Genomic DNA, 14,017 nt, shown 5'->3' with positions numbered 1-14,017 from the left:
ACTTTTAGAAAGTGAGCATTTCTTTGCACTAAAATCTTGTTGTGCCCTTCAATCCACGTCTGGCTAGGTTTAGTTGACAGCTCCTTGTGCATTCACTCAGACACACCCCAAACACAGGGTACTCAGCCTCACTTGCATACATCTGCATTTTGAATGGGTCTTCCTGGGCTGGGAGGGTGGAGGGCCTGCCCTCACACAAAGGACTGCCACACCCCCTACTGGGACTCTGGCAGACAGGATTGAGCTGAAAGGGAACTTGGTGCATTTCTTAGAGACTCTTTGAAGTCACCCCCACTTCAAACGCACAACTTAGTATAAAACAGGGCCTCTGCCCTACCTCATGAGACACTTGCTGGAGAAGAAACCTGAACCAGAAACTACATCCTGCCAAGAAGAACTGCCTGGCTGCTCAAAGGACTCACCTGTCTGCTTTTCTACAAAGGACTGCTGCCTTGCTGTTGGCCTGCTGCCTTGCTGAACTCTTGCCTGGCTGTAAAAGTGCTCTCCAAGGGCTTGGATAGAGCTTGCCTCCTGTTCCCTGAAGTGTCAGGACCAAAAAGACTTCACTCTTCCTCTTGGACGCTCCGTGCGCCGAACTTTTCGACGCACAGCTTGTTCCGCGGCAAGAAAAACGCCGCACACCGACGCTGATCAACGCGACGCCTTCGGGACGACCGAAACTTTGACACACGGCCTCGCAAGGACAACGCCGCCCGACTTTCCGGGAGAAATCGACGCGACGCCTGCCGTGAGATCAAAACTTTGACGCGCGGCCTCGCAAGGACAACGCCGCCCGACTCCGCAGGAGAAATCGACGCGACGCCTGCCGTGAGATCAAAACTTTGACGCACGGCCTCGCAAGGACAACGCCGCCCGACTCCGCAGGAGAAATCGACGCGACGCCTGCCGTGAGATCGAAACTTCGACGCGCAGCCCCGCAGAACGACGCGCAGCCGTAAAACAAGCAGGAAAATCCACGCACAGACCCGGGACATCTGGTAATCCCCGTGACCCACAGAAAGAGACTGTCCGCGCGCCGGAAAACGACGCCCGACTTCCCCGCGTGGAAAATAACAACGCAAGTCCGTGTGTGCTGGGGAGAAATCGACGCACACACCCCTTTTTCCACGCACCTCTTCCTTTGTGGCCCTCTGAGGAGATTTTCCACCAGAAACCAGGTACTTTGTGTTTGAAAGAGACTCTGTTTACTTTCTAAAGACTTAAGACACTTTATATCACTTTTCAGTGATATCTTTACAAATTCATATTGCAACTTTGATCGTTTTTGACCTGAAGATACCCAGATAAATATTATATATTTTTCTAAATACTGTGTGGTGTATTTTTGTGGTGTTATGCTATGGTGTTGTATGATTTATTGCACAAATGCTTTACACATTGCCTTCTAAGTTAATCCTGTCTGCTCGTGCCAAGCTACCGGAGGGTGAGCACAGGCTGATTTTGGATTGTGTGTGACTTACCCTGACTAGAGTGAGGGTTCTTGCTTGGACAGAGGGCAACCTAACTGCCAACCAAAAACCCCATTTCTAACAAACTATTATAGTGAAAATGTGTTCACGGAAGTTAATATCCGGACAATACCTTACCTTTTGATGATGTATGCCGGATACGGATTCCATGGAGGTGGAGTGATTAATGTTCACTGCCCATGTTTAATTACCCAAAGGGAGTGCGTCAGTCCTTTGAAAAGTGCACACTGGATGACGTTTGGTGCACATCATCGCCATTGACCAAGGCACTTTTGCCAAAACACATCTGGCTTATGCAATGAATTCTGCATCTACATACCGGTGAGTGCTCGGTTACCTGGATTTGCTTGTGAAATAATATGTGATCTGCCACTGTCACGACAGAGGTACCCGTGAAATTGTGTTCGGCAGTTAAGTGGCTTTTGTTGGGACCTAAACAATAAAGTGCACGTATAAATGAAGTAGGCCATACGTACAAATCCCAGAATACCTCACGATTCCGATATAAGGTTCATTGTTATACATAGTAAAAGTTATTATCAACACGTGGAGCCAACAAAGCAAGTAACAAGCTCCCATAATTTCCAACGTGGTCCAAGATGATGGTACAGAGCATTACCGCATGTGACGAGAAAACTACTATGCAACCGCAGTAATGGGACAGTAGTTGCCCAGAGATAAAAAATGTCAGACAAAGCCACACCGATTCCTGTAAAATATAAGTCCAGGTTTGTGGACAACAGAAAGTGAAGCCAGTGATCCCAGGAGCAAGAATCAATAGACCGGGAATCTGGCAAATAGCATGCAAATTGGAGAAGTCTCTCGGTCTTACCATAAAATAAAAAGCCAGAAAGTTACAGAATACATCGCCAAGAAGTTGAGCCAGTTGCTTGAGGAAAACATATGTAATGAAATTGAGCTATGCATTTAGCAATGACAAGCAATGATTTATAAACATCCCAGATATATAGGTCCACAGTACCTTAAGTTTACTATTGTAGTCTCTATCAAATTTATCAAGGGCCTTCCCAGTAAGGGAGCACATTCATTGAGGTCCGCAAAAAGTCCTAGAAATCTAGGGGGCAGGCAAAGATGAGACCTAAATTAAATCAATCATGTAAAGCGAAATTTGTTTATAAACTGTGTCATTAGTACAAGAGTCTACCTCTAAATGGGCAGGCATAATCCAATGCGGTACTTAGGGACAAAGAGGCGAGGTGATCCTGGAAATCATCCGTGGACCATTACCCTCGCAGCCTCTCTGAAGTAGCTGAGGATAATTCCAGAAGGAACTGATGCATAGAAAGTATACATAAGTTTCGTTACAGCAAGATGGAGCAGCTGTATTTGAATTCGCAGGAACCGTTTCCAAACTGCTGGCACTGTAGTGATGTTAAAGAAAAAAGAGGTAAAGCGCTAACACATCTAAATTCGAGAAAAAGGTGCTACCTCATATGTGATACGAGCAGAGTCACAGGTTGGCTAGACTATTAGTTGTTGAAGTATTGTGGTAAAAACTATCATGGGCTTACCCCGGCAGTGTTGATAATGAAAGTAAAGGCAGTGCATACAACGCACACCTGTTTAGGTTGAGCTTAGCAGTGCGCAAGCGCTGCTTTTCCGTCGTGTTGGTATGTATCTGGGCTTTTAACCACACCCACTGCACGCCCTTCACTATCACCGTTCATGGGCTTGCCTTTCAAAAATCCTTTCTTTTCGTTGGTAAATAGTTTACGTTTGTCCCTCCTTAGGGTGGTTTTGTTACCGCCTTGGCCAACGCCCCTGTTACATGGCTAATTGCACTTTTGCCAATATGTTTGACTGCGAGGAAACTTCTTTTTCCTTTTGTGTATCTTCACACTGATGCTCAAGGTGGCCATTGGCTCGCTTATGTGAAACTATTACTTTCATTTTTTTATTAGTTGTTTGCTGATCATGTCTCTGGTGTGTGTTGTACTTAATTCCCCCTTATACCTTTTCTTCCTCTCACAACAGGCTCGGTTTTAAGGGCATGGGCCGATCAGCCTGTGTTTTTGGAATTTTTCATTCTGACCAGCTCATGTATTTTATTTCACTATGGGGGTACTACGGTACTGCTTAGAAACGGCACACAAACCAAAATCCTCCCAGGCTATCAGGAGCAAAGGGGCTGAGCCGGCCTCTGATTTCAATCGCTTTCAGAAACACCTCCGAAGGGGAAAAGAGCTTTAACAAAAACAATCCCCATCTGTCCTTCCATTGAAGTTTCGGCTGCTTGCAAGCAGCCCATAAATATTGCCTTTCTTGTGAGCTTGTTACATTAGTTGCTAGTTATGATCTGCCTAGTTCATGTTCCTCAAAGCAGGCACATTAATCTTCTGCGCTACCTTATAATTAGTCCAAGCTTCCACTAGAGAAAAGTATGTTCTTTCTCCAGAAATAACATTAATCATCAGAGTTATTTTAACATTTGAAGATTGAATGCAGTCTGTGATCTGCCTACAACATGTTCTTTGCAGCAGCCACATTAACCCTCTGCACTGCCTTATAATAATACCAAGCTTTATCTCTTGCTTACAGCCCTGCATTTAGTATGGCCAAAAGAGATATTTGGGAAAGTCATAACAAAACCAAAACGAAGGCACAACACAAACAACTGAAAATTAGCTTCTTTGCATTTACAAATTAGCCTGCTTTGGTGTTCAGTACTCGTAAAAGTATATGCAGCAGTTAATTGCGTGCAGTGTAAAGTTAAAGCTGAACCTAGAAAAAATATTCTTTTTGTGTAGGCTAACAAGGCAATTGTGGATCTCGTAAGCTATAAACATAAGGCTGATGGCTTCGCTATCAAGGAAAAATAAATAAGCCTTCTGTGCAGAGTAACAGCTGGATCTATAGAAGGCACACTCATTATGTTCGCAGTGCTTAATTTGAGCCGGTGTGTCCTGATGCAGGGCAAAAACAATTTGTTAAAGGGACATCAGTTATTTTTCTGCCTCAATTAATTACTGTGGGCAAAATAAAGAATAATTTATTAGAAATAAAAAATCTAACATGTGAAAATGTCCTTCCGCTCCAAACTATAAACAAGCTGCCAGGCTAGAAGTTTAAACAGCAAGATGTTATCATGTTGTAGAAAACATTTTGAACACAAGGACATGAATCACTCTTTACTCGTAAACACTGTGAAATACAGCAAATGAATGTAAAAAAGACTGCTGGGGAGATGAAAGTTTAACATGAAAAACAAAAACACAGAGCAGAAACATTAGCATGTGTTTGTGAAAGGGCAGCATCGCCCAGATAAAAGAGTGTAAATGACTGGCTGGCTGGCTGGCTTGCTCTGTAGAGATGTTATCAGATGCTATAAAATTTGTGGAGAAAATCACACTTAAACAGTGTAAATTGCAGCCAAACACCATATGGGACACACCAGTAAAACAACATGTAAACATAAATATTAAAAGACACTATTGTGTTAATATGCAGGCATTAGCTTTTTAAAAATATTTATTTTCCATGTGGCCAATGTGTTCCGTGGTTCGACTATAGTTTTTAAGCGGAAATAGTGTATTTTGTAAGCTCATATTTGCCTTCAGTAAACACAACATTAGCATGCTTCAATTAAGCTTTGCCTAATTAAACGCTGCTAAATAGCAACATTTTCTTTTTATGCTGCAGATAGAGGAAGAAGGTACATGGAAGTGCTTTGGTTTTATGCAGGCCCACTAGAATTATATGGCAGGAAAAGACAGAATTATGAGGCAGGGCTGACCAATTTATGTGGCAAGGAAAGTCCGGTTATGAATGTATATGCCAGTAGCTCTAACTCAAGAAAATGCTAGACCTATTGCATTGCAAATGCTTGTTTTCAATGGCAATCAAAGGTTGCCATGTTAGAATCTACAGCTAGTATCATAGGCTGATTAGAACCAATAACAATGAGGAGAACAAGGGCAAACATCACCTAGCTCCAAAGACAACAAAATTGATATAAATACTATGAGTCTAATTAAAATGCAAACAGCAAAAATGAAATTTACCCAAAACATAATTGAATTCACAGGAGACACTGCAGCTAACCCGGGCCCTATTAACAATGAAAAGTGTGGGGGGTGCCTAGAAAGTGCCCCAGATAAGATCACAGCAAGCACATGCAGCAATGTTGAGATATGCGGGCAGTTTCACAGACTAGCCACGCCAATAATGGTGGTAGGTGCAAATGTGACCCAGCTCCAACCTCAGCATTATTGAACCTAATACTATGAGTATGATATGTGAGCCGAACAGTTAACGGACTAACCAAGATGAAAATATGAATTACAATACACATGGGACATCATAAACTGACTAAGGTAATACTAGGAATTGGAAGAAAAGCGGTGCCTAACATGTGCATTAAAATTTAAATCACAGCAAGGGAATGTCACCATTTTCAAGTGGTCAGCTGTTATAACAACCAGACTAAAGTAATAAATGTGATAAAAATAAACAATCACCATATGTAAACTCCAAAATTGATATCCCAGTTAACAAATACAGAGTCACAAATAAATTGTGGCCAAAAGATCAGCAGTGTAAGTCTAAAGCTATGGATCCAATAAAGTTTCATATTGATATCAGCAGACCAGTCAGAATCAATTTAGACATTTCGATGTAAAATATTCCAAAAGTCGATTAATAACCAATAACAAATTAAGATAGAATAGACAAAAATCACTTATACTTGTAAACTAGATAGATCCATTATTGATGAGATCACACAGATTGATGACATATGAATCATACAGACGTACAGTTGAAATGGTATAGACAGATATAGAAAAATCAAGATAGTCAGACCAAATTATATATTATTGTTGTATGTTTTGGTTTCACAGTTTTAAGTACTGCACAAATAATTTACACATTGCCTCCTAAGTTAAGCCTGCCTCTTCTGTGTCGAAGTACCAGAGGGTGAGCACAGGTTAATTTATGGTGTGTATCTAGTTTACACTGGCTAGGATTGTGGTTCCTGCTTGGACCGGGGTCATACCCCTGCCAACAAGAGATCCAATGTTGAACACAGGGTTAAAGTGCTAGTGCCCTTTCCTGAAAACATGGTAATGTTGTAGTTTGGACTCTTGCTCTAGGCAAGACTGCTGGTTTAAGGATGACAGTACTTTTGTTTGTAGGCGACTATGCCTATCCTACAACAAGTCGCAGCTGTCGTCCCAACCCTTCCAGCTCACTAGCAGCACCTCACTGAACACAATAGTAAAAGGTGATTTGTGGCAGCCTTTACGCATGGACTCGAGAGTAAGACATCACAGGGAGTGTTGTGGTTAAACGGAGATTACCCCTTTCTCACAGATACATTATTTCTCAACCAAACACAGGCAATAACGAAGATGCAGTAAAGTTTCAATAGTTTTTATTTAACACAACTGCAATTTGCGATATGTTGCATGGGCTACAATGATTAGGATAATGAACAGTGCAGGAAACAGAATTGTGAAGACAAGAGTCATTATTACAAAGAGCCCAACCATCTTGCAATAGCATGTAAAAGACATAAGAGGTGTAATATACCCTAATACCCTAACATGATAGGAATAACCTCCTACCTAAAGGAGAACTGGGTTTGTTAAATCTAATCTGCCAATGCCATGTCCATGAGAGGAGCCCCCAACCCTTGTTACCTTGGAATGAGGTCTCTATCTCAGACTCCGCAGGGACACGAAGACTGGGTCAGCGTCAAGACGACGTGCAGTATCGATATCAGCGATGGTGGCGATGCCCTCTGGTCGGATTATCTGTCTAAACTGCGATGTATTTATACAGATCTGCCAGGATCCCGGACATAGGTGTGTTCCCAAACAATAGATAACAGACATGCTTGGGACGGCAATTATTATAAACAAATCCCTCGAAAGTATAGAGAGGGAAAATCCCTAAGTGTGAACACCTACTGTTTGCTTGTCTTCGTCGCTTGATCTTGACGCCTTAGCACAGTGGCACTGAAAATGCAAAGCATAACAAGTGGCCTAACTATAAACAAGGCAGCCATCTTAAATGAAGTAAATAAATAAATGGACTAAGACAGAGCAAGCTAAGTAGGTTAAAAGTCACTAGGTGACGGGGGCACGAGTCTGCAGCCAAAGGCTAAGCTAACTCCTGTTATCCCATTAGAACAAACTAGGATTCACTACAGTAACAATGGCTAATAACCCAATTAACATATTTAATTTAGCTATAAGTCCTCATTACAGTGCACTACATGTGCCCATGTCCTGTAAATTAAATGCACTAGTGGGCCTGCACCACTGATTGTGACACCCACTTAGGTAGCCCTTTAAACCTGTTGCAGGCCTGCCACTGCAGAGCATGTGCACAGTTTTAACCTACCATGTTGACCTGGCAAAGTAAACCTTTTGCCAGGCCCAAACCTTCCTTTTTAATACCCAGAAATCACCTCTTAGGTTGTTCTTAGACAGCCTCCAGGGCAGGGTGTGGTGTAGTTAAAAATTTGGACAGTGGTAGTGAAAACGCCTACATTTGTTTTTCACTACTGCAAGGCCTATCTCTCCCATAGGATAACATTGGTATTACCTTATTACATCTTATAAGTGTAATTCACATTCTGGAAGAAATTGATTTTTCAAGTTTCGTGTCTCTGGAATCACAATCTTAAATCAAAGCTTATGGTGAAGTCAGATTTTGAACTGAATTGCAATTTTGAAGATGACACTTTTAGAAAGTTGGTATTTTCTTACTTTAGTCATTTGGTGCCTACTAACTGTCTCGGATCACCTGTCTGAGGTAGGGTAACAGCTGAGCTTTGTGTATTCCTCCTAGAAAGCCACACACAATGGGAGCTTAGTTGTGACCTGATGGGCCTTCATAGGCCACCCTAGGCCGAATGGGAGGGAGAAGCTGGGCACAGCCTCACTTACATCTGAATAGGCTGTGTCCTGTCCCCTCACAAATAGCTGCATAATTCCCTATAGTGAGTCTGGAGCTAGGACAGGAAGGCCAGAGACTATGCACACTTGAAAGGCATGTCTTTGAAATCCCCCCCACTTCAAAGGGGTATATGTACTGGACCTCTGACACCACCACTTCAGGACACTTCTCAATCTGTGGATACTCTGCTAGGAAGAAGGACTGCTGTGCTGCCTAAGGCCTGCCACCATGCCAGACTGCTGATTGCTGGACACCTGCTTTGTAGAGCCGAACTGTGCTTGCTGCCCTCTTGCTTGGGAGTGAGATTGAGTGGACCTGAATCTCTCCAACTCAGAAAGCATAGTGGCTCCAATGGCTAGTTGGCTGGCCTCCTGATCTGAGCTCATAGGCACATAACATACTTCCAACCACCCTGCTCCTGCACTTGGACTTTGCCATCTGTGAATCCTTCTTTCCAAGTGGTGCCACCCAAGTCCTGGACCTTTGAAAGTGGGCCTAAGGTGCTTGCTCCAGTAGAACCCATGCATCCTCTGCTGTGGGAGCAGAAACAATGCATCATTGCTAGTGCGTGGAGAAAATCAACACATCACCTCTACAGCATGGGTTGGAACTGTTGCAACCAGGATCACGTCGCTGCTATACATTGCATCTCAACATAAGCGCATCATCCTTGGACCAGCACTGCTGCGCTTTTTTCATTGAAAAGGACCTTGCATACCCGTAAACAGCAGCCACAACAATGAAACTCTGTGTTGCAGCTTCTGGTCTCACCAGAACTGATGCATCGCCTCAACTGCATCTCAGCTCGTCAATGTCAAGGCATAGGAACTCCCACCACAGCTTCACCGCATCTCAGAACCGACACATCGCTTCTGTTGCATGGGGTAAAGTGCTGGCTCCCCTAAACTGCGTGGTTCGGAACTGACGCAAAGCTACGCAAGCCAGATTTAAGGTACTTTTGATCAGTAGGCCCAACAGGGTTTCTGTAGCCGGCCTGCACTGCATCTCAGACAGCCTGAACTTATGACCCTGTCCCGGTCCAGTGCAACCATATAATGCCAGTTTTGCGCTTTTGACTTCCACGTGCGGTTTTACAGTTTGATCTTTAAAAAGTCATAACTCAAACTGTACCTATTGGATTTTCGTAGTTTAGGTCTTGTTTTATTAACTTAATTAAGTTCCATTGTTCTAACCTGGTGTGGGATCATTTTTCTGTGGTGTTTTCACTGTTTTACTGTTTTAAGTGCTGCACAAATACTTTACACTTTGCCTTCAGGTGAAGCCTGACTAGTCCGTACCAAGCTACCAGAGGGTGAGCACAGATTAATTTTCGGTTTGATTGTGCCTTACCTTTGCAGGAATTGTGGTTGGTGCTTGACCAGGGCTCACACCCAGTCAACCAACAACCCAGTTTCTCACACACGGCCTCCAGAGTGCTCAAATCAAGTCTGACAGAAAACATATTGCTAAACCATATCCCCAATAGATGTATGTGGCATGATGTTAGTGGCATTTAGTCTGTAATAATAATATTCTTCATGCATTTTGCAACAAAACGGTGAGTATAAGTTGGAGTAAATTGTATTGTGTATATTCCATGATAAGATGATTGCCACATTCTTTGGCAGTTTTGACTGGCCTGTTTTCGTGTGCCGAAAAATTCACTTATTTTTTAAGTTTACCACAACAGAGCAACTTGGTTTCATAGGGGCATTTTGGACATGAGGCAGTTCCTTCTACGACTAGTTTGAGTTTCCTAGCAGGGTGAATAATCCTGGGTCGAACTCTTTCCCTTTGCAGAGTAATTATTTAGCGCTTACATTATTTGGCAATGAGTTCCATCGTGATGAACGCATTACTTTCCCGGTTCATTAAGTATGCAAAATAGCAAAGTAGAATGAATAAATAATTCCAGTGAACGATTTAACACCTTGTCTTTTTATTGGTCAGTTAAACAAACTATGCAGTAACATTAATATTTTTTCCAAGTGTTTATGAAAATCAGGTTTAGTCTACATTTCACCCCTCGATTTATCATATAAGCATTCCATTGTTTCCATTTTCCACTGAAAGGGTATTCAATATATAACACAGATTTCACATAATGCGTGCTCTTTAATGGTAAGGAGCAGGCAGCTGCCACACGTGCTAACGATACTGTATATTGTAATTCTGTAGAATATATCCATCCTCAGATTTACATACTTAGGCCCAAATTTCTTGCTCCCCTTAGTGCCCCCCCCTAACACCACCATGTGTGCGCCGTACTTAACATTCGGTGCACCATGGCGCAGGTTAGGGACAATAGAGTCAACATTTTTGACGCTATTGTACTTTGCAAGATTAGCGCCAAAAATTTTGGCATGAATTCTGCAAAGTACATGGAGGCCCATTAAAAATAATGGTGTGTCTCCTTTTGACACCTGCTCGGTGCAGGCATTAAAAAATGTCGCAAAAAATGGCGTAGTGGGATCTCATAGATTCAACTGCACCATTTTTGTGGTCCCCCTAACGGGGGAACGCCCCCTTGCATACATTCTGCCTGGCGCAGGCATAATGTGGTGCAAGGGGTTAGAAAGTGGCGCAATGCCTGCATTGCGCCACTTTGTAAATATGGTGCAGCCAACGTTGAGCCACATTAGCATCATAAAAAGTGAAGCTAATGTGGCGCAAGGAAGCGCTAGGCCCTCTTTAGTTTGGGCTTTAGTGCACTACGTCACCCAGCGGCAATAATACTACCCAGTAGAGAAATATAGCATTTAAAGGGTAGGTGGCCTGTGAGCAGCAAAGGAGGTTGTGGGCACGAGTGAAGTGCCCATCTGTGAATGTGCATCAGCAAGTGGTTTTATTAATTACCGCGACTGACACCACAAAATTCTACATGGTACCGTCTGCCTAATCTCACAGCGGATGAAAAAGAAAACAACTCACTCAAAACAGTGTCTAAAAGGTAAACACTATCGCACAAAAGGCAAATCTTCAATGACCCGTGAGAAACCTATCATGTATAAAGGCGTACTTTCTCATCCAAAAAGACACGGTGTACTGTCAGGTTCTGCAGACACCCAGCCCTGTTCAAACTGTAACCAAATGGGTACATAATACCTAACGAGCAGCCACAGCCAGCTGACCTACCACACTTGTATTGGCAGCCACTGTTTGTTAAGGGCCGTCATATAATGGGGATTCTGACGTATGCATGTATATAGTGTATACAAATAATGTGCGTTTTTGTACCTTTAAGTGTATGAAAAAAGTAAAAATGTGGGTGGAACGTTTCAGTCAGCCTGTAGACAGACTCACATGCAAACCCGCGTGGTAGGGGGTTTACGCAGAGATGAAAGTAGCCCACCTTTAACATTTGCTACAAAAGCAGGTTATGACGCGTTCCATCTCCATAGGTACATGCTGTCAAACATTAGCAAGTACCTGCTGTTTGGAAGGTACTCGCGCGTATGCTAAAACCTCCGACTTTCCCAAACATCGTCTTCTTCGTTCTGGAGCAGAGTTGGATAGAACCCAGTTCCACCCACTGATGTGCTCAGACATCTCCTGCTACTCCCTGCCAGCTACGTTGTGGGCTTTTGTCTCTCATCGGACGCTTAGCTATGTATTAGCATAGTGCCATGTTTTTCCACACTTGAAACCAGCACTTCCATGAAACAATGTGAGGCAGATTCCTGAGGGTTCTCCCTGATGGAGGCACCAAATTACAGAAAACGCATGGAAATGCATTTTTTGATTGCAGCTTTTATAGGCAAATTTAAAGTTTGCCTTAAATTGCTGAAACTAAACTACTCACACTTTCTGTGGGGAAATTTGATGTCAGTAGCTGATGCTATAGATAACCAACCTTTCTCTTGGTCAAAGTCTTTTGACGAAACACAAAGTAAATCCCAATTCCAAACATGAGTATTAGTACTGAACTCCAGTAAAAACCTGCACACATTAATTACTCACCTCATTATGAGTTAATATCATTACAGTTGGGAAGAGACTTTCTACAAAATGTAATAAACGCACTTGATGCAATCTTTGAAAAATGCAAAACTATATGCTCCTTGTATAATTTTATCATATTCTTCACAGATTTCTACAAAATAATTGCCTTCGAATTGTATCCCACAGAGCATTTGTTGGATTGCACCAGCTTCAAAGACTGTGAGTATGCTGTAACAAACCACAGTGTAGTAATGATGTGTATTGAATTTGATTGTACTTGTCCACGCAGGTTGTTTTGCTTTCTACTGCAGGCGAAATCTGTTGTACGGAATTATAACCAAACTTGCCATGAAACTGGCAAGCTGGTATGACCCCTTCCACAATACATACTGATACCATTGCATAGTCTGAGTGAGGGTATAAGGACTATGTGCTACAATAAGATCACAAAGCAGTCAGTGTTTTTGTAGACTGGCTGTTTTGCAGCCCCATCTTTGTTTTGTTCTGTGACTAGTGTAATAATCAGATGTATATCATTACATGGCTATTTACAGGGGGTCATTTAACCTCATGCCTCATTCATATTCATGCGGTAGAGGACTTTTATAACTCCTTGCAAGTGTCTGTGAATACATGGACAGTGGAGCTAAAGGGACAGGTCTGCCTTCAAACATAAATATTGGCATACATTACATGGACTTATGAAGCATGTAGTGATCCCCATGCAGATGGCATTCACAAAATGGTAGCTGGAAGCTTTGCAAATGTGTACCATCTGCTTTGAGAGGTAGGTATTCCATCAATGGTCTGCAACTAGAATTCAGGTTACAAACCATGAACACATAACCGTTGCAACTAAGAACGAGAGGAGCAGAGATACCCCTTTTGCACCCCTCCCCTTTAGATGGTATATACTTGTGAGAAAGTGGATTATTAGTTGGGGTGGATGGTAGGCCACCACAAGGTATGGTGTCACTATTCTTGATAGGACAAGTAAAGGTTTTATTAGTTTCAACCTGAGCTCAATCCCTGACAGCTATGGCACAGACATGACAGCCTTAATTTAAGAAAACATGTAAAGCATTTAGAAGTAACAAAACACTTAAAAAGTCGAAAGCACAAAACAATAAAAATCTCCCTCCAATTGATAAAAATAGAGAATAACTCAATAAACAAAACAACACCAAAAAGACAAAAATGTAATAAGGGGGGACAGAGCTATGACCTTTTAAGTATTAAAAACAAATAGAGTCAAAATGTGTTAAGTGCCAACTGCGGTCAGCTGGTTGAGCTTACCCAAGGCTTAAGCCTGGTTTAAGACCAACTGTGATGGAGAACAGGTCAGATTCAGAAACTAGGTTCAACCTGGTTGGAAGTTTCAACTTCATACTCAGGGCCTGATTTAGAGTTTGTGGAGGGGATTACTCAGTCACAAATGTTACGGATATCCTGTCTGCTGTATTACGATTCTATTATAGTCTATGGAGCTTGTAATGTGGCTGACGGAATAACCGTCATGTTTGTGACAGATTAACCCCTCCACCAAATCAGGCCCTCAGTCGCTGAAATGGTAGTCAAAAAATACTCTGGGGGGCAAGGTAGCAGGCAGTGGCTGAGAGGCCAGATAGTTGTTGGGTGAGGTCCTGGTGAAGAGAATTTGT

The 14,017-nt window shown here is 42.5% G+C and overlaps 1 protein-coding gene across 3 annotated transcripts in view; it reads left to right on the top strand.

Annotated features, from left to right (window-relative positions):
- Nucleotides 1–14,017, top strand: part of RXFP2 (relaxin family peptide receptor 2) — a 932,621-nt gene that overhangs the window by 644,745 nt on the left and 273,859 nt on the right. For all 3 annotated transcript variants that reach the window (XM_069205573.1, XM_069205574.1, XM_069205572.1), the window contains exon 6: nucleotides 12,504–12,575. In XM_069205573.1, the coding sequence (XP_069061674.1) occupies nucleotides 12,504–12,575 (72 nt within the window). The remainder of the gene's footprint in view (nucleotides 1–12,503; nucleotides 12,576–14,017) is intronic.

Source organism: Pleurodeles waltl, chromosome 8 (assembly GCF_031143425.1).
Source record: "Pleurodeles waltl isolate 20211129_DDA chromosome 8, aPleWal1.hap1.20221129, whole genome shotgun sequence".
Classification (NCBI taxonomy): Eukaryota; Metazoa; Chordata; class Amphibia; order Caudata; family Salamandridae; genus Pleurodeles; species Pleurodeles waltl.
This window is presented reverse-complemented; position numbering and strand designations above follow the sequence as displayed.